The sequence below is a fragment of the Gymnoscopelus microlampas genome (genome assembly GCF_963454915.1).
Source record: "Gymnoscopelus microlampas genome assembly, chromosome: 21".
Classification (NCBI taxonomy): Eukaryota; Metazoa; Chordata; class Actinopteri; order Myctophiformes; family Myctophidae; genus Gymnoscopelus; species Gymnoscopelus microlampas.
In genome coordinates, this window is record NC_139958.1 from 4,927,919 (window position 1) to 4,950,291 (window position 22,373).

Consider the following 22,373-nt stretch of genomic DNA (forward strand, 5'->3'; position numbering starts at 1 on the left):
TATGTGGGACCAAGGCGGGTCCTACCTGGGTTTGCCCATGCAGGCTTTAACTGGGTTCTACCTGGGCCCTAGGTGTACCCTAACCAACCACAGTGCAGTGCCCATCGCTCCAATTGTTGTGACGTCAGGGCTCTCAATACTGCACATTGGTGGAGGAGGAGGGGCCGCAGGGCGACCGCACACATCGCTGAACCAATGGTAGCCCACGGATGTTTCCTCTGGGGATTTACAATCTGCCCCTCTATGCCACATATCATCCGCACTACAGGGTCTTCACTGACCGAGCCACGGCCCCACTGACCCTCATGACGCTACGCCACTTATATGAGTTGCCAAGTGGCCGCGGGCGCTACGTGGGCGTGGCCGCGGGCTAGACGCGAGCCCCCGCGTAGCGGGGGCGAGCTTCTAGTAACTATCAATGTGTACAAATGGACTGGTCAATTTATTTTATTTACAGTATTACAGTATGTATTATAATTCCTATTTGTTGTTTTAGTTTTGGATTACACTGTTTGGTAATACAATGTATTACTCTGGCATTGGAGATGTATTAATAACTAGAAAAAGTGGTCTCCGCCAGGTCAGGTAGGTTATTGTGGGGCAGCAATGTTCGGAATTCGCCAATCAGGATGGAATATGAAAAATCGGACGGAAGCATCTTGATCACTTGACTATAGAGACAATGGGTACCGATTTGCATGATGTTTGAATTTGTAGGAGTAATATAAGAAAGAAAAATTGCCCTATTATGGTGGCGCTATAATAGGGCAATGTTAACACATTGGGTGCCACAGGTTTATTAAAATATTATACGTTCAGTGCCTGCATTTCTTCCATCCACTTACGTTTCGTGCTGTAGAAGCCCCGACGCGGAAGTGCATGTAAACAAAGCGTGCGTGCGAGACGGCGGAGGGTCCCGACTAACGCCTGGAACAATAATATTTCCAACGCGATCCTCCATTGCAGCGTGATCGCCGATCGAAAACGGCTTGCTTCCACCACGTTAAAAAGAAATGGAGATATTAAGGCTTTAGTCAAGGAGATAACATTGGAAACGCCGACCGGAAGGATTTTTGACATGGAGCCACATCCAGCCTCTCCTTCTCAGAAACTCCTTGGGTGATCCCAAAGTTTCGTTTTAGCGCCCCACGTGGGCCCCTCGTATAAAAATAGAATTGGGTCAAAAACGGTCCGGACCGTTTATGGCACTCGATGTGTTAAAAGGGTGGCATTTGTTCTTCAACGTAGTACGAATGTGCGTGCAAAGTGTCAACGCAATCGGACGCTGCATTCATGATTTGTGGCATTTTGTTCTAAACGGGCCACTCCTGCAAACTTTAGATGTCAATGTTAACAAATCAGGAAGGAATATGAAAAATTAAAAAGATCCATCTTGAACACATGACTATAGAGATCATGTGTACCGATTTGTGTGAAATTTGGATACATTCTGAAGGATTAATATAAAAAAAATGTTTTATATAAGTCGGCAACTTAGGGCAAACGTGAAAAATGCAGGGCAGTTGTTTTTCCTTGGCCTCTAGGGAGTGTGCGTGCAAAGTTTCACGCAGATCGGTGCAGTTATAGTTAAAAACACAAATCGGCCTTTTATAGCGCCACCATGAGGCTGATTTGAAAATGTTCAAGTGGCATTTCTTTCTTCGGCCTAGTGGGAATGTGCGTATGATATCTCACAGAAATCGCAAGCGGCGTTCATGATTTGAGGCATTTTGCCGGACGGACGGACACGGGGTAAAACATACTCTCTCGCCATGCCTTTCGGCCTGGCGGAGACAATAACAGTTATTCATTACTCTATAGCATTGGAGATGTAGTAATAATAGCTATTACTCTGGGCATTGGAGATATATTAAAAATAACAGTAATTCATTACTCTAGCATTAGAGATGTAGTAATAATAATGAGTTATTACTCTGGCATTGGAGGTAGACCGCTTGGTTCCCGAAGGTTGTATTTTCACGTTCACAGTCCCAGATGGTCTTCAGGTTCTTCACATCACTACAGTTGAAGCTCTTCTCCCACAGATCAGAAGAACTATTTGATGCGGTATGGTTTATATAACCACCACGGTCCAGATGACGACACAGTTTGTCACCCTCTGTGTCTGTCCAGCCATGGCTAGAAACCATCCTGGAACCATTCTGACTGTAAACAAACACATGTCCCTCAAAGTGTCTTCCATGCTGTTTTGGATGTTGTAATCTGATCTTCTGCCAGTCTGAGAAGTAACAGAGACACAGCATAGTTGATGAAAACCAATAAATATTTATCAGTTCAAGAGCTTGTTGTTGTAAATTCATATCCTACCACAGTCCATGTTCACAAATAGACTGTTATCAATCAATCAAAACTAAGTCATGTGGAATCAGATGAAAGCACTTAAAACGTACCAGAACACTGGAGGCCACCAAGAGAACAATGTCCTCTGTCCTGTAAAGTAATGTTACAGTCTGCCACCTTGTGGCTGTTTGCAGGACAGCTCAGTCCTGACACGACTTCAGGTGTACTTTGTGTACTTTGTGGTAAAGGTCCAAAGAATTCAACAGGCTCGCCGGTCTCTCCACATTGCAGCTCTCTGCAGATGGTATTTTGGACATTGGTGTCATTCAGGGTTTCTTTACAGACAGGGTGTCGTTGGCCTCCATAGCGTATCTTCACATTTCCAGAACAATGATCTCTGGAATCCTTGAAATCAGCCTCGACACTGGCTGCATGGAAACAGTATAAAAAACTCATGTGAAACAGGTTTTCTATGCATGTACAGTACAGAGATAACATAATATCACAACTATAGCCATATACCACCGAAATAACATTATTATAGACAATGTTTTGACCATAACAAAATCCAATAATGAAGATGAGGTATAAATTGACAGAAATACATGGTGTAAAGTCTAACCATATAGCTTATAAAACTAAGCTGAAGACATTTCTCTTTTTATGAAAAGCACTTTGAATTGCCTTGTCGTGGAAATGCAATACAAATTGCATTTCCTTGCCTTTAACAATCTAAAAAACGATTTGTATTCTAATTTTAGCGTAGGTATTTTACCCAAGCAAACAACGAAGGCCGGTTTGTCATCACAGTTGGTCTCTGGGTCTTTTTTCACGATGATGCTCTCAGTCAGGTTGGTGGTGTGATTGGTCGGGTACATTGCCAGGATGGTCACATCCCCCTTGATGTTCTGGTGGATCTCAGAGAAGGCAGGTCCACAGCCCAGGTCTTTACATAGCATTTCAGAATTAGCTTCAGTCCAGGTGTGTGCACACACCCCCCCACAGCCTGCATGGGTGCACACCTGAACTGTCCCCAAACACTGATCTGACAGCGTTGCTGTTATATTACCTGTTGAAATACATGTTACAATCAAATGAAAAATAGTGAGGATACCATGCAGGTGTGAGGTGTTACCAAACTATGAGGAGCAATAGAGTCAGGCCTACAATCATAAATACAAAAACCTAAATGTCATCTTAATATGATGGAAGCGCTACAGTAAGAGCTCACATCACTTAAAGCCGGAGAAACCTTTGTTTTATGAACATAGATTATTTGTTTTTTACAATGGTACAAATACAGCAACATTTAAAAAGCTGTAAACACATTACCTGAACATTCCACTAAAGCGAGGCTCTGATTGGATGATGTTGTGTTGTCCTTTGGACAGTGGAAGACTGATGTCTCTGTGGAGGAGCAGTTATAGGACTCACTCCAAACATCATTCTCCATTCCAGGTTCTCCAGAAGGAACATGAGGGAACAGGGTGACATTAGTAGCATTCCCACAATGCATCTGTCCACAGACCACATCAGCAGTGTGGTTCCACGTCTCATTGGTCCCTGAGAGCCAGTAGTCCTTCCCAGCATGCTCTACTGCCACCTGACCAGAACAGGATGTTCCATTCTTCATGAACACCACCTTGTGGTCTGAAAAGCAGGTAGGGGGGGTTATCACAGAATAACTTGTGTGGACGTGTGGGGTAACACCTACAGAAGCAACCTTCAGCCAATAAGCATAATGCAGAAAAAAGCTATAAGAATAGTCAATAACGTGAGATATGATCACACACATGCACCGTTTTTTAAATCACATACATTAAAGTTTTTGGAAATAGTTGTAATGATTCCTGCAGATTTGTAGGCCTATCTTATCAATGAAATGAATAAACAATATTGTAGCGCAACCCCAAAACACTGCCGCGACCCCCCCCCCGTTTCTTTATTTAAAAAAAAGAGAAAACAGTCGCCAATGCACGACCCCAACGACACCTTCCCGTGACCCCACTTTGGGTCGCGACCCATAGTTTGACAACCACTGCTGTAAACATCACGTTTGAACATTTTTTGATTTGTTAACCTTGCTGTTGTCATGTTGGCCTCTATCTGTCCTTAATGCTTAATACTGTGCTTCTTTGAGAATATAAATCACAGGCTATTGATTATACTTATACATGTTATATTTTATTCACATTTATTGTTCTTGTATTATGTTGCAATAGCTCTGTCACAATAGACAAACTGGCTTGTTATATTCTCAAGACTACAGAATGAACTTAATGTTTCTCCATTCATATTTTTATCATTGTTGATACATCATTTGTTAGTCTGAATTTAATTATGCTGCTGCTACCATGACCCCTTCAGAAGCATTCATAGTAATGATGAAAGTTACTTTAAATTGCAAAAAAACATCCTCCAACACCTGTCCATGCTACAATAATGCATCATCATGCTCTTACTTTCACAGGTGACATGAGCAGTGGAAGTGCATGGGACAGAGTCATTGTACTTGGCCTTGCAGTGCCACAGTGACGTCTCAGTGCCATTACAGTTGACATTGTCCAGTATTCCATGATGTCCAGTTCTGGTGGTGCTGGTGTAAATCACCTGCAAGAACACATTCAATGTATTCTGAATAAATAAGTGAAATTATCTGTAGGGGGGATAGTGTGTGAGTGTGTGTGTGTGTGTGTGTGTGTGTGTGTGTGTGTGTGTGTGTGTGTGTGTGTGTGTGTGTGTGTGTGTGTGTGTGTGTGTGTGTGTGTGTGTGTGTGTGTGTGTGTGTGTGTGTGTGTCTCAGATTTGACAGATTCCATCCCAATTTGTATCCATTCCAATAGGAATGTATTTTATCACAAAAAGTGGGCATGGCCACTTTTCTGCCAAGGAGTGGTTTTGGTGCAAAGCAAATGCTAGCAATAGATTCAGATTCATGAAAAACACTCACAAGCTACTTAAAGCAGAATTTAAATGTTCATATCGTTTCCCATATAATGTTGCGGGTACACCAACGGTTGCAGGTACAGCAGCTGTCACGGATTCCCCAAGGGAAGTTAAAGTTAGACGTTTTGATAGACATTTCTTGGTGAAATTTGTTGCCAAGTTTGGCCATTTTTCTTATGATATTTTCTGACTACTGATGTGGATGGGGAACTTGTGCATAGATTGTGTAAAACTGATGTAAGTAGAAAGATACAGTAGTAATAACATGGTATTAAGAACCACAGCACTAAAAATGTACTGGAAATGCCAGGACACTGTTAAATGCTGAATGTATATTTAAAGTGTAAACATTGACCTGTATAGGTCTGTGTGTGTACCACAGATAAGTGATTCATTTCATATTAACCATAAAGAATGAGATCTCACCTTGCCACAGCCCAACTCTCTGCAAACCACTTCTCCATCATGTCTGTCCCAGTCTGAACCACACACAGGCTGCAGACCCATAGAACTATTGATATAAACGGCACCATAACAATCACTGGGACTGTGGTCGTCCAGGAGAGTTATGTTGATCTTTTCTGTTAAAACATTAAGGGATTTTACATTGGGGAAAAAATACATTAAATAAGTGAAATGCATTTAATTGAAATCATAAAATTAAAGACATAAAGAAACATGCTCCGTTTATTCTTTATGTATCATCTTTGAAGTCACAGAAATGATTGACCAAAAGAGAGGCATGTAGTCTAAACTGCTTAAATGTGCACTATTAAGTATCCCCAATAAAATGATACAACATACTTAACAAGAATACCATAAAAAATGTAACTCATGGCTTTTATATAATGTTTTCCTACTGTGTGTGTAAAGCAAGATAAAAAGCATGGACACACTTAGAGCTTAACAAAGGAGTTGACTCCTTTTTCCAAACCAGCTGCTGTGCTGAAACTATGAGATGTATGAATATTAATATTACCTGAGCAGTTCAGTGTGGATGGAACTGATTGGCTCATGTCACAGGTAAAGTTGTGTGTGACACTGACTCCACATCTCAGTTGTTTACACATCATATCAGCTGTTATTTTGGTGTTTTCATTGCAGGTAATATTCCACATGTCACCGTCCTCCACCACCAAGGTTCCAGAACAGACATTGTCCCCGTCTTGTAGCCGTAACATGGGGTGATCTGTTGACAGACATGAAAATGTACCAACATACATCTTTATGTGACAATGTACCAACACTTTAACATACATCTTTATGTGAAAATGTACCAACACTTTAACATACATCTTTATGTGAAAATGTACCAACACTTTAACATACATCTTTATGTGAAAATGTACCAACACTTTAACATACATCTTTATGTGAAAATGTACCAACACTTTAACATACATCTTTATGTGAAAATGTACCAACCAACACTATGGCATTGAACATTTGAACATTCATTAAACAGCAAACAAATACATTTTATTTTGCGCAAAAGTGCGCATGCATAAATAATATTAGTGTGTGTGTGTGTGTGTGTGTGTGTGTGTGTGTGTGTGTGTGTGTGTGTGTGTGTGTGTGTGTGTGTGTGTGTGTGTGTGTGTGTGAGTTCAATCTTTCAAACAGTGTGCTGCTTCTTTCCACATATTAATGCATGTCTGTATGTGTGGTTTGTAACTGAAAGCTGTTGGAGATTAGAACACAGATGTAAACCACAGTGAAGTAAACAAACGTACCTGAACATGTGATGAAAGCAGGTTTAGAGCATGTAGCAGTCAGAGGGTCTTTAGGATCACACTGCCACAGATGGTCTTCATTTCTGGTGCCTGTACAATGAATTCTCTTCTTGCCTTTGGAGGTGAATCCCTCTGGTGAGGTCATTTTGGTCGGGTCAGGCACATCTCTTGAGATTCCACATTTGAGGTTGTTGCACACAAGGTCAGCTTGTTCCTTTCCTTTAAGTCGGAGAAAAAACAATATGATATATTTGATTTGGAATTATATGAGAAATACTATCGCTACTACTACTACTACTACTACTACTACTACTACTACTACTACTAATAATAATAATAATAATAATAATAAGAGCCCGGAATAACAGTCCAAAGGTCCATAAATGATCACACAGGAATTTATGATGACACTATAGTGTAACTTCTTACCCCAGTTGTCAGAACAAACATAGTATTGTGAATTTTCCTCATTTGACGTTGTGTTGAATTGGACAGCTCCGGCACATTTAAAACCATCCAAACTTATTTCAATCTTATCTACAAGTAGAAAGAAAGAAAGAAAGAAAGAAAGAAAGAAAGAAAGAAAGAAAGAAAGACAGACAAATCTAATTTTCAAAACAATGTGTTGGAAATTATGTTATGTCCATCACTCACCAAAGCTTCATTAAACAAAAAAATATGTTGTTCCAACCTCAAGAATGTTTAATGAACTGTAATGGAAAAGGACTTTTCTACAATGGTGTAAATAATCATAATGGAAGAAGGGTAATAGTCTGAGGAGAAAAACAACATTTTTTTATAGACAAAAGCATTAGAATATTCTGTCATTTCTGTGAGAATATTCATGATTTATTATCAGAAGCTTCTGGGCAACCTCATGAACTGGATCTGATCATCTCCTAAATGTTTTGATATATTTCTAGATAAACATAATTATTTGTAATCACAAAGCAATATCCCTCATCAGGATTTAAGGATTGAATTTGCCTGAATCTCTGAAACTGCCTTTGTGTGTGTGTGTGTCTGTGTCTGTGTCTGTGTCTGTGTGTGTGTGTGTGTGTGTGTGTGTGTGTGTGTGTGTGTGTGTGTGTGTGTGTGTGTGTGTGTGTGTGTGTGTGTGTGTGTGTGTGTGTGCGCGTGCGTGTGCGCTTGTGTGTGTGTGAATGTAACAAAACCATTTAAAAAAGTGATGATATTAATACTGAGGTGTGTTCTTACCTGAACATGTGATCCATTTAACTGAGTCCTGCGTGGAGACGTTGACCCCCCAATCACTGAAGTTCTGGTTGGAGGCGTTGACCCCCCAATCACTGAAGTTCTGGTTGGAGACGTTGACCCCCCAATCACTGAAGTTCTGGCAGTTCCACAGCTGATCCTCGGTCCCGTTACAGTTCACACCATTGATCCAAACCTTATCAGGAATATTAGTTATATTGTGTTTCATTATATTGGTACAGTTTACATTATTGATCCATACCTTATCAGGTATATTAGTTATATTATGTTTCATTATATAGGTACAGTTTACATTATTGATTCATACCTTATCAGGTATATTGGTTATATTGTGTTTCATTATGTATGAAGATCCATTCACAGCCTGTCCACAGCCAATACTCCTACACACCACATCTTCATTGTTCTGGTTCCAGTTATCATGACCAACGAGGCCCCATTCATAGTCATGATAGATTTCAATGTAACCCTCACATGGGTTGGAGCCACCTTTAAGGATCAGCCTGTTCATATCTGCATGGTTACATGTCATGTTAAATGTACAGTATATACACTATTTCAAAAACAAACAAACAAAAGCTGATAAAGCCACACATGGGAAATGTTTAATTGTGGGCTCGCTGAATCAGCAGCAAGCACAAGAAAGAAAGAAAGAAAGAAAGACAAATAAATAAAGAATTTACAAAAGCCTCAGTCCCAGCTGTAAATATTGACCCACTGTAGACCATTAGTTTCATCTCACCTCTCACTTCCATCCAGCTCTCTGGTGACTCTCCACGGCCAGAGATGTTACACTTGTAGAATCCTTCATCAGACTTGTTAACACTGTGGATTGTCATCTGTCCTGTAGACTCAGTCCTGATGAGGGATCCATCTTTATAGAAATCAGCTGGGAGGTTAGAGGATGGTTTCCATGTTGTCCTGACTCTGTACAAGCAGCGGAGTGTGACATCACTTCCCTGCATCACAGGAAGTACAGGCCTCTCCAGGATCACATCTCCATCTAGAACCAACAGCAGTGAGTTATGAACATCTATAGAACCAACAGCAGTGAGTTATGAACATGTGATTGTTGGAGGCTCAGGCTCCACAACCTAGATGACACATACAGTTGTCACGTTTTACACTAAACTGAGGGAAATAAAGCATGAGGGAGCATTGGACTGATCCCACAAAGACAATTCCAGTCTATGTAATAAGCTATTGGATTTGTACACACACACACACACACACACACACACACACACACACATTTTAACACTTAAATGTACACTTTTAGGGGTGAGCCGTCTAGAAGTGTGTCTGTCTGCTACTCTCACAAACCACTGGACCACGTTGCCAGTAGAACAAGGAAGTAAATCTATAATTCAATATATTGTTGTTTTGTTGTCAGAATATTTTTCACATTTAGTAAATTCATATTCTCAGATCCACTGTCCTATCATCCCTCCAGAATTACATCATCATGACATCAGGGATGATTGTTTGGAAACAAAGAATCTGGATATATAACAGTAATACTCAAAGATCTATAAGTTGGAAATAGGACTGTGGCTCTAGGACTTTTATGTTAAGTGTTAAGTTATTATTCAAACTTAAAATATTCTTTATCAAGAGAACAGACGTAACCTCTTGACCTACAAGGTTAACACAACAACACTATACTGATAGACATACTGTAGTCAACATGTGACATCATATCTATTGAATGGAAACACATCAATATCTGTGTTAACATTCAGTGATAGTGTGTGAATTATGTCTGTCTACACATTAATATATTGATTATATACAGTAACTATATTGATTGTACCAGAGATGGTAATGTTGATGGACTGGCTGAGTTGTCCTGACTGGGACTCACACCAGTAAACACCACTGTGCCCAGGATACGGCCCCCTGTAACAGGTCTCTCCTACACACAATCACAATGAAAAGAAAGAGGCATTTCACTTGAAATCAATCAATCAATCAATCAATCAGTCTGAATGCCAGTCCGTCCATCCGTTTATCTATCTATACCTACATACCGTCAATGTGTCCCCAGCCATTGCCACAGGTTCCCTCCTCCATCCCCTCACTGGTCTTTCTTCTCACAGACCACCCTGGCACAGACTTCCCTTCTTCCTCACATCTCAGTGAGATGGACTCACTGCTAAAGAACTGAGATCTGTCAGGAGGACTGACTCTCACTGACACTGGGGGTGGAGGGGGGGGGGGGGGGGGGGGGGGGGGGAAGAGAGAGAGAGAGAGAGAGAGAGAGAGAGAGAGAGAGAGAGAGAGACACAGACAGAGACAGAGACAGAGACAGAGACAGAGAGACAGAGACAGAGAGATATCAGATGTGAGCATCTATCTGTGTAGTGTGTCTAGTGTAAATAACAACATCAACATTATACCAGGGGTCTTCAACAGACGGTCCAGGACCCATAGGGGGCCCTCAGAGCAACTACTGGGGGGGGCAAACATATTGTGATATGATCTTTTTGGTTACATTAACCACTTGAACCCTAGCAAGGAGAACAAGTTAACAAGTGCTTTACAATAACAATAAATCAATCCACAATAAAGATAACAAATAGCATGAACAGTTCATAAATTAAGGAAACGCTGAACGATAGAAGTGAGTTTTTAGAAGAGCTTTGAACGAGGACACTGAGTTTGTCTGCCTGAGATCCCCAGGCAGGGAGTTCCACAGCCGAGGGGTCCTTGAGCACGGCATTAGCCCGGTCTCAGGCAGCGGCCTGGCTTACAGATAGTTAAAAGATCACAGATATACACAAGTTGTGAATGAATGCATGTCCCACCCGGTTGTACAATACCCCTCCTGTTGTACGCCTGTTGTTAGAGCAGGACCCAGGGCCCTATCTTGTGCACCGCCTTACCCCTTATGCCTAAACCTTTTAGACATATTTTACCAATTTGAAAAACATTTAGCCATTTCTTCTTAGGCCTTGCACGACGATCGGACACTGACTGCATTCATGATTTGAGGCATTTTGTTAAAAACATGTTTTGCTAAATTAGACCTGTTGGTGCCGCTATAACAGGCCAATGTTAAAAGGGTGGCATTTGTTCCTCAACATAGTGTGAATGTGCGTGCAAAGTTTGAGCGCAATTGGACGGTGCGTTCATGATTTGCGGAATTTCGTTCAAAACAAGCCAATAATGCAAACTTTAGATGTTAATCTTAGCCAATCAGTATGGCATATGAAAAATCAAACACATCCGTCTTGATTACATGACTATAGAGATAATGTGTACCGATTTGCGTGAAATTTGGATAACATTGGAAGGAGTAGTATAAAATAATGTGTTTTACATAAGTCGGCCTGCTGGTGGCGCTATAAAAGGAAGATGTGAAAAATGCAGGGCAAATGTTTTTCCTTGACCTCTAGGGAGTGTGCATACAAAGTTTTACACAGATCGGTGCAATTATAGGTAAAAACACGAACCGGCCTGTTATAGCGCCACCATGAGGCTGATTTGAAAATTTTCAAATGGTAGTTCTTCCTCGGCCTAATGGGAATGTCTGTGCAAAATTTCACGGATATTGCATGCTGTGTTCATGATTTGAGGCATTTTGTTCAAAACGGAGCACTCCTGCAAACTTTGGAAGACATTTTTAGCCAATCAGGATGGAATATGAGAAATCTGAAAGACCCGTTTCGTTGAATGACTACAGAGATACTGTATACCGATTTGCGTGATTTTTGGACAAAATCTGTAGGAGTGCTGTCAAAAAATATGTTTTGCACAAATCGGCCTCCTGGTGGCGCTATGAAAGGCCCATGAGAAAAATTTGGGGCAAAGGTTCTGAATTGGCATCCAGGGAGTGTGTGTGCACAGTTTCGCTACGATCAAGACAATGGTGCCGGCGATTAGCTGGTCACAGACGGACACACACACGGACACACACACGGACGGACGGACGGGGTGGAAAACATACTCTCTCGCCATGCCTTTCGGCCTGGCGGAGACAATAAATTTAGCAGTTCACATAGCCGATCTACATCAACACGTTGTGAGCTTGTAGATCGGCTGAATAAAGAAGGTGCAAAAATAAATGACAACGTTTTGATGTCAGATTACATCTTGTCAGATGTAATCTAACATTGAAACGTTTATTTGAGCTTAAACATCCTGTTATTAAAGTAAAAGGCTCCAATCATCTGAGTTTCTCCAGTGTCTTCTTTATTCAGTCATATGTGTCCGCCTCTGAGACGCACCGGATCAGCCTGATTTTGCCTTGAGGAATATCCCTTTAATATTGTAGATCGGCTATTTCAACAATTTTAAAATGTTTTTCAAAATAGCAAAAAAACAGAAGAAAATTGGCATAAGGGTTAAGGCGGTGGGCAAGATAGAGCCCCCAGTGTGCTACCCGTTACCACAGTTATAAACGGGCACCGGGCCGTACTTGGGAACGATGCAAGTCAGTAACAATGTTTGGAATTCATTCCCCAAGAAAATGGAAACATTATTATAGAAATAATAATGAAACGCTCTCACACACACTGTAGTGTAGTAGGGCTCCTATGATAAAGTGCTTCATTGCACCCAAAGAAATTCTGTGAGGTTTGGAGCTACACGCTCTTCATCAGACTCGTGGATGGGAATGCATTCCTCATTTACCAGTAAAGTGTAATGGTAATGGTAAATGGTGCATTTATATAGCGCTTTAATCCAAAGCGCTTTACAATGATTGTGCCATTAACCCATTCACACACACATTCATACACCGATGGCGGAGGAAACCATGCAAGGCACCAACCTGCTCATCGGGAGCAATTAGGGGTTCAGCGTCTTGCTCAAGGACACTTCGACACTAACTCTAGGGGAGCCCCCCAGCCCGGGATCAAACTGGGAAGCATGCGGTTTTCCAGTACACTCTACCCGGCCACTCTACCCCTGAGCCAGTGTCATCAGGAGCTGATTTAGGCAAGCATATAACTTTCCTCAAAATATGACATAGGCCATAATTTCAGGAAGGCGACGTTGTAGTTGTTGTTAAAGTTGCACCTGTTCTTACCCACAGTGTGGCACCTTTCACAGGTGACATGAGCAGTGGAAGTGCATGGGACAGAGTCATTGTACTTGGCCTTGCAGTGCCACAGTGACGTCTCAGTGCCATTACAGTTGACATTGTCCAGTATTCCATGATGACCAGTTCTTGTGGTGCTGGTGTAAATCACCTGCAAGAACACATTCAATGTATTCTGAATAAAATGCAACTGTCGGAGGGATAGTGTGTGTGTGTGTGTGTGTGTGTGTGTGTGTGTGTGTGTGTGTGTGTGTGTGTGTGTGTGTGTGTGTGTGTGTGTGTGTGTGTGTGTGTGTGTGTGTGTGTATGTGCGTGCGTGCGTGCGTGCGTGCGTCAGATTTGACAGATTCCATTCCAATGTGTTTCCATTCCAATAGGAATGTATTTTCTCACAAAAGTGGGGTTACAATCATCATGAAAAGTGGGCATGGCCACCTTTTTGCCAAGGACTGGTTTTGGTGCAAAGCAAATGCTAGCAATAGATTCAGATTAATGAAAAACATATAATGTTGCGGGTATGACTCCCTCGCCACTCAACGGTCCTTCTGGTCGATCGACACGGTCACGACTTTTTTCTGTTCTGGCCCCACAGTGGTGGAATGAACTTCCCACTGATGTCAGGACAGCAGAGTCACTGCCCATCTTTCGCCGCAGGCTGAAAACCCACCTCTTCAGGAAACACTATCCTTCCTCTTTGCCTGGCCTACTTGTTGTTAACTAGTTGTACGAACTCTTGTTTTATTTTTGTATTGTTTTATTGGATCTTGTTTAGTCGATACACTTATTTGTTTTAGCTCGTGCTCATTTGATTTTGCCATTTTTGTCTCATCTGTTTAAGAAAGTAGGTAGCTGATATATTGCACTCTTACCTTAGCGCTAGGTATACTCTTGGTTGCTTGTTTTTGCAGGAAATGTACTTAAAACTTCTGGTGATTAGTAGTTTTCGTTCCCTACCTATGTTGAATACACTTATTGTAAGTCGCTTTGGATAAAAGCGTCTGCTAAATGACTGTAATGTAATGTAAAATGTAATGTATACCAACATTCAGCAGCTGTCACGGATTCCCCAAGGGAAGTTAAAGTTAGACGTTTTGATAAAGACATTTCTTATGATATTTTCTGACTACTGATTGGGAACTTGTGCAGAGATTGTGCAAAACTGATATAAGTAGAAAGATACAGTAGTAATAACATGGTATTTAGAACCACAGCACTAAACATGTACTGGAAATGCCAGTACAATGTAAAATGCTGAATGTATTTAAAGTGTAAAATTGACCCGTATAGGTCTGTGTGTACCACAGATACATGATTAATTTCATATTAACCATAAAGAATGAGAGCTCACCTTGCCACAGCCCAACTCTCTGCAAACCACTTCTCCATCATGTCTGTCCCAGTCTGAACCACACACAGGCTGCAGACCCATAGAACTATTGATATAAACTGCACCATAACAATCACTGGGAATGTGGTCGTCCAGGAGAGTTATGTTGATCTTTTCTGTTAAAACATTAAGGGATTTTACATTGGGGAAAAAATACATTAAATAAGTGAAATGCATTTAATTGAAATCATAAAATTAAAGACATAAAGAAACATGCTCTGTTTATTCTTTGTGTATCATCTTTGAAGTCACAGAAATGATTGACCAAAAGAGAGGCATGTAGTCTAAACTTCTTAAATGTGCACTATTAAGTATCCCCAATAAAATGATACAACATACTTAACAAGACTACCATAAAAAATGTAACTCATGGCTTTTATATAATGTTTTCCTACTGTGTGTGTAAAGCAAGATAAAAAGCATGGACACACTTAGAGCTTAACAAAGGAGTTGACTCCTTTTTCCAAACCAGCTGCTGTGCTGAAACTATGAGATGTATGAATATTTATATTACCTGAGCAGTTCAGTGTGGATGGAACTGATTGGCTCATGTCACAGGTAAAGTTGTGTGTGACACTGACTCCACATCTCAGTTGTTTACACATCATATCAGCTGTTATTTTGGTGTTTTCATTGCAGGTAATATTCCACATGTCACCGTCCTCCACCACCAAGGTTCCAGAACAGACATTGCCCCCGTCTTGTAGCCGTAACATGGGGTGATCTGTTGACAGACATGAAAATGTACCAACATACATCTTTATGTGAAAATGTACCAACACTTTAACATACATCTTTATGTGAAAATGTACCAACACTATGGCATTGAACATTTGAACATTCATTTAACAGCAAACAAATACATTGTATTTTGCGCACACGTGCGCATGCATAAATATTATTAGTGTGTGTGTGTGTGTGTGTGTGTGTGTGTGTGTGTGTGTGTGTGTGTGTGTGTGTGTGTGTGTGTGTGTGTGTGTGTGTGTGTGAGAGTGTGTGAGTTCAATCTTTCAAACAGAGTGCTGCTTCTTTCCACATATTAATGCATGTCTGTATGTGTGGTTTGTAACTGACAGCTGTTGGAGATTAGAACACAGATGTAAACCACAGTGAAGTAAACAAACGTACCTGAACATGTGATGAAAGCAGGTTTAGAGCATGTAGCAGGCAGAGGGTCTTTAGGATCACACTGCCACAGATGGTCTTCATTTCTGGTGCCTGTACAATGAATTCTCTTCTTGCCTTTGGAGGTGAATCCCTCTGGTGAGGTCATTTTGGTCGGGTCAGACACATCTTTTGAGATTCCACATTTGAGGTTGTTGCACACAAGGTCAGCTTGTTCCTTTCCTTTAAGTCGGAGAAAAAACAATATGATATATTTGATTTGGAATTATATGAGAAATACTATCGCTACTACTACTAATAATAATAATGATAATAAGAGCCAGGAATAACAGTCCAAAGGTCCATAAATGATCACACAGGAATGTATGATGACATTATAGTGTAACTCTTACCCCAGTTGTCAGAACAAACATAGTATTGTGAATTTTCCTCATTTGACGTTGTGTCGAATTGGACAGCTCCGGCACATTTAAAACCATCCAAACTTATTTCAATCTTATCTACAAGTAGAAAGAAAGAAAGAAAGAAAGAAAGAAAGAAAGAAAGAAAGAAAGAAAGAAAGAAAGAAAAAAAGAAAGAAAGACAAATCTAATTTTTAAAACAATGTCTTGGAAATGATGTTATGTCCATCACTCACCACAGCTTCATTAAACAAAAAAATATATGTTGTTCCAACCTCAAGAATGTTTAATGAACTGTAATGGAAAAACTTTCATGACTTTTCTACAATGGTGTAAATAATCATAATGGAAGAAGGGTAATAGTCTAAGGAGAAAAACAACATTTATATTTATGAGACAAAAGCATTAGAATATTCTGTCATTTCTGTGAGAATATTCATGATTTCTTATCAGAAGCTTCTGGGCAACCTCATGAACTGGATCTGATCTCCAAAATGTTTTAATATATTTCTAGATAAACATAATTATTTGTAATCACAAAGCAATATCTCTCATCAGGATTTAAGGATTGAATTTGCCTGAATCTCTGATGATATTAATACTGAGGTCAGGTGTGTTCTTACCTGAACATGTGATCCATTTAACTGAGTCCTGAGTGGAGACGTTGACCCCCCAATCACTGAAGTTCTGGCAGTTCCACAGCTGATCCTCTGTCCCGTTACAGTTCACACCATTGATCCACACCTTATCAGGAATATTAGTTATATTGTGTTTCATTATATTGGTACAGTTCACATTATTGAATATTAGTTATATTGTGTTTCATTATATTGGTACAGTTTACATTATTGATTCATACCTTATCAGGTATATTGGTTATATTGTGTTTCATTATGTATGAAGATCCATTCACAGCCTGTCCACAGCCAATACTCCTACACACCACATCTTCATTGTTCTGGTTCCAGTTATCATGACCAACGAGGCCCCATTCATAGTCATGATAGATTTCAATGTAACCCTCACATGGGTTGGAGCCACCTTTAAGGATCAGCCTGTTCATATCTGCATGGTTACATGTCATGTTAAATGTACAGTATATACACTATTTCAAAAACAAAAGCTGATAAAGCCACACATGGGAAATGTTTAATTGTGGGCTCGCTGCAGCAGCAGCAAGCACAAGAAAGAAAGAAAGAAAGAAAGAAAGAAAGAAAGAAAGAAAGAAAGAAAGACAAATAAATAAAGAATTTACAAAAGACTCAGTCCCAGCTGTAAATATTGACCCACTGTAGACCATTAGTTTCATCTCACCTCTCACTTCCATCCAGCTCTCTGGTGACTCTCCGCGGCCAGAGATGTTACACTTGTAGAATCCTTCATCAGACTTGTTAACACTGTGGATGGTCATCTGTCCTGTAGACTCAGTCCTGATGAGGGATCCATCTTTATAGAAATCAGCTGGGAGGTTAGAGGATGGTTTCCATGTTGTATCGTCTTTGTACAAGCAGAGGAGTGGGACATCACTTCCCTGCATCACAGGAAGTACAGGACTCTCCAGGATCACTTCTCCATCTAGAACCAACATCAGTGTGTTATGAACATCTATAGAACCAACAGCAGTGAGTTATGAACATCTATAGAACCAACAGCAGTGAGTTATGAACATCTATAGAACCAACAGCAGTGAGTTATGAACATGTGATTGTTGGAGGCTCCACAACCTAGATGACACATAGAGTTGTCATGTTTTACATTAAACTGAGGGAAATAAAGCATGAGGGAGCATTGGACTGACCCCACAAAGACAATTCCAGTCTATGTAATAAGCTATTGGATTTGTCCCCCCCCACACACACACACACAGAGTTTTTAACACTTAAATGTACACTTTTAGGGGTGAGCCGTCTTTTTTTCACATTTAGTAAATTCATATTCTCAGATCCACTGTCCTGTCATCCCTCCAGAATTCTTTGTTTGTTTGGAAACAAAGAATCAGGATATATAACAGTAATACTCAAAGATCTATAAGTTGGAAATAGGACTTTTATATTAAGTGTTAAGTTATTATTCAAACTTAAAATATTCTTTATCAAGAGAACAGACGTAACCTCTTGACCTACAAGGTTAACACAACAACACTATACTGATAGACATACTGTAGTCAACATGTGACATCATATCTATTGAATGGAAACACATCAATATCTGTGTTAACATTCAGTGATAGTATGTGAATTATGTCTGTCTACACATTAATATATTGATTATATACAGTAAGTATATTGATTGTACCAGAGATGGTAATGTTGATGGACTGGCTGAGTTGTCCTGACTGGGACTCACACCAGTAAACACCACTGTGCCCAGGATACGGCCCCCTGTAACAGGTCTCTCCTACACACAATCACAATGAAAAGAAAGAGGCATTTCACTTGAAATAAATCAATCAATCAATCAGTCTGAATGCCAGTCCGTCCATCCGTTTATCTATCTATACCTACATACCGTTAATGTGTCCCCAGTCATTGCCACAGGTTCCATCCTTCCACCTCGTACTACTGGTCTTTCTTCTCACAGACCACCCTGGCACAGACTTCCCTTCTTCCTCACATCTCAGTGAGATGGACTCACTGCTAAAGAACTGAGATCTGTCAGGAGGACTGACTCTCACTGACACTGGGGGTGGAGGGGGGGGGGGGGGGGGGGGAGAGAGAGAGAGAGAGAGAGAGAGAGAGAGCGAGAGCGCGCGCGAGAGAGAGAGAGAGACACAGAGAGATCAGATGTGAGCATCTATCTGTGTAGTGTGTCTAGTGTAAATAACAACATTAACATTAGACCAGGGGTCTTCAACAGACGGTCCAGGACCCATAGGGGGCCCTCAGAGCAACTACTGGGGGGGGGGAGTTAACAAGGTCAAGGTCAAGGTCTTTATTAGTGTCCCAAAAGGGCAAATATTTTTACAGCCGGAGTAGTGGTTTAAAACATACACAGAATACAGGACAACAAACAAACGCCATAGCATAAAACAGAAGTCTGGGCGCAACTAGTGCAAGATCTGAGACAAAGGGCCACGTTCAGAGGTATACATCAGAGATATAAAGTGCCGGGCATAAAGTGCTTGTTTCATCCTCGTCAACATCATCATCAAAGTGCAAGAGATAAAGATAAAGTGCAAGAGATAGAACGAAGGGCTCTATTCAGAGAATAAAGTGCCGGACATAAAGTGCTTGTTTTCGTCATCATCATCTATAGCATAATGCACGAGATAAAGTGCAAGAGATAAAACAACAGGTATATTCCGAGATATAAAGTGCCGGTCGTAAAGTGCATGTTTCATCATCATCTCATCATCATCAAAGTGCAAGAGATAAAGTTCAAGAGATACAACAAAAGGCTACATTCAGAATATAAAGTGCCGGTCAACAAGTGCTTGTTTCATCATTATCATCATCGTTATCAATATCAAAAAACATTACCCTTTACCTGTTATTAGCAGCATTGATTGCTCGAATTGAGGCAGGAATAAAGGAAAACTTGAATCTGTTATTTTTGACACCGGGGGCACCCAGACGACGGCCAGAAGGCAGCATCCTATATGATGGCTCGAGTGGGTGGGCTCTGTCTTGTTGGATGGACCTGGCCTTCTTGATTAGCTGTCTGTTATAGAAGGGGTCTAGGCTCTCCAGCTGGATGCCAGTGATTTTGGAGGCGGTTTTGACTATTCTTCCCAGAGCATTTTTATCCTTAATGGCGAGGTTACCATACCAACAGGTGATAGAGAATGAGATAACAGAGTGTACATAGGCACTATAGAACAGTTTCATCAATTCTCTATCGATATTGAATCTGGCCAATTTCCTAAGACAAAAAAGGCGTTGCTGGCCCTTCTTACACAGCATGTCAGTGTTTACATCAAATCTCAGTTTGCTGTCAATAATCGTGCCAAGATATTTGTAACTGGGCACGATTTCCACTGGCTGGCCACAGATATCAGTGTTCTGGATGGGAGGGGGATCACGTCTGAAGTCAATACAGAGCTCTTTTGTTTTTGAGATGTTTAATTCGAGGAACGCATCATTACAGCAGGACAAAAAGTCCTCTGTGACCTGACCATGTCCGACCTCGTCATTGTCGAGAAGGCTGACAATGACTGAGTCATCCGCGTATTTTATGATATAACGGTTGTCTTGCATACTGCGACAGTCATCCGTGTACAAAATAAACAAGAAAGCGGAGAGAACACAGCCCAAGTGCTTTACAATAACAATAAATCAATCCACAATAAAGATAACAAATAGCATGAACAGTTCATAAATTAAGGAAACGCTGAACGATAGAAGTGAGTTTTTAGAAGAGGTTTGAAAGAGGACACTGAGTTTGTCTGCCTGAGATCCCCAGGCAGGGAGTTCCACAGCCGAGGGGTCCTTGAGCACGGCATTAGCCCGGTCTCAGGCAGCGGCCTGGCTTACAGATAGTTAAAAGATCACAGATATACACAAGTTGTGAATGAATGCATGTCCCACCCGGTTGTACAATACCCCTCCTGTTGTACGCCTGTTGTTAGAGCAGGACCCAGGGCCCTATCTTGTGCACCGCCTTACCCCTTATGCCTAAACCTTTTAGACATATTTTACCAATTTGAAAAACATTTAAAATAAATTTAGCAGTTCACATAGCCGATCTACATCAACACGTTGTGAGCTTGTAGATCGGCTGAATAAAGAAGGTGCAAAAATAAATGACAACGTTTTGATGTCAGATTACATCTTGTCAGATGTAATCTGACATTGAAACGTTTATTTGAGCTTAAACATCCTGTTATTAAAGTAAAAGGCTCCAATCATCTGAGTTTCTCCAGTGTCTTTGTAACTGTCCCAGATGGTGAGACAGTGGTTTCAGTTATAATTATAAATATGTTTTGTTTATGTAAAGTGCATGTACACACTAGGATAAAAGATTCAGTTAATTATGAATAATTAGTACTAAAAGTTACAATAAATATATTAAAAAGGTTTATATAGTACAAGATTTAAGGTAAAAACGCGGTGCCCATTGCTTGAAGGGTTTATGGTAAATTGGGCAGAGTCACATGGTCAGAGTGAAGCTTGTCAATCAAGTCAGAAGCAAGCAGAGCTGACACAGAGAGGTCACGTCTTGAGAAACTCCAGAGAGAGAGATACAATTGCTATAGTTCTGCACAAGGTTCAAGAGGCGCACACGGTAAATGTTTATTGCATTCTGTGCCTTTCATTGATTTGTGATGTATTGTTGTGTGCATTGTTATTTGCAAGTTAAACTTTGTTTGGAAGACTTCATTGTAAGATGACAATAATTGGATGCACCTGTGTGGACTGACTAATCAGAGGAGTGTTTCATAATGATTATGGATTCTACTGAACAAATGTATGTTTATTTCTTTGTAGTTTTCACGGTGTCTTGTATGGTGTCTGTATGGAGGAGTTTGGAGAGTTATGATGGAATAAATACCAGAAAAAGACATCTGTATGATGCGTGGACATTTGTTGAACCTGGGGCAGCTACAGTGAAAACGTAACGCCCAGCGTGGTCCCCAAGAGAGAACGTCAAGCCAGCGTGGTCCCAGAGGGAACGGAACACACCAACGTGGACGTGGTAGTAAAAAGAGTGACAGAGCTCTAACGCAGTGAAATAATGTCCGACGGAGAGGAGAGGAACAGTCTGCTTTGAACAACTGAAGCTGCAGTACCGCAGTATTACCCACGGAGGGCAGCGTTGCCCAGTGTACACTGCAGCTCTGCAAGAGGCTTTTGTGCGCATGACTGTTTTCATCTCATCGCTGCAACCAAGAGAGTGCAGGATTGCATCGTCATCCCAGACGTCAAGGTTTGACAGTGCAACACATGAAGAACAGTTGATAAGATACAGAAGTTAAAAGAGAAAAACAAACAAAAAAAAAAGAAAAGAAAAACAAAGACATTGTTTACAAACATGGTAATTGTTATTTGCTGTATTGATGTTGCATTGCTATGCTGTTTGTGTTTTGACAGTTAATTGCCATTTGATAATTGAGAGTCGCTGTAATCAAAGAGTGCACTCAAAGTTTATTTTTGAATTGCTATACAGTATAGAGTTTTGGTTTACACTCATTGCACTCGAGGTTTAAGAGCACCTTTTAAGTTGATGTTAAATACAGCACAGCATACAACAGAATTATGCCT

The 22,373-nt window shown here is 40.7% G+C and overlaps 1 protein-coding gene across 1 annotated transcript; it reads right to left on the minus strand.

The window, feature by feature from the left end:
* Positions 1–1,901: 1,901 nt before the first annotated feature.
* On the minus strand, positions 1,902–20,369 carry LOC311037363 (scavenger receptor cysteine-rich type 1 protein M130-like; the record flags this gene model as incomplete). The annotated part of the gene is made up of 23 exons (XM_084046489.1): positions 1,902–2,239; positions 2,412–2,729; positions 3,077–3,370; positions 3,634–3,951; positions 4,764–4,911; positions 5,674–5,828; positions 6,227–6,436; positions 6,981–7,199; positions 7,410–7,517; positions 8,199–8,391; positions 8,524–8,729; positions 8,959–9,219; positions 10,030–10,131; positions 13,249–13,411; positions 14,609–14,763; positions 15,162–15,371; positions 15,776–15,994; positions 16,165–16,272; positions 16,797–16,917; positions 17,033–17,238; positions 17,488–17,742; positions 18,469–18,570; positions 19,742–20,369. The coding sequence occupies 23 exons, from the start codon at positions 20,367–20,369 to the stop codon at positions 1,902–1,904; spliced, it is 5,037 nt and encodes a 1,678-aa protein (XP_083902615.1).
* Between the last annotated feature and the right edge of the window lie 2,004 nt (positions 20,370–22,373).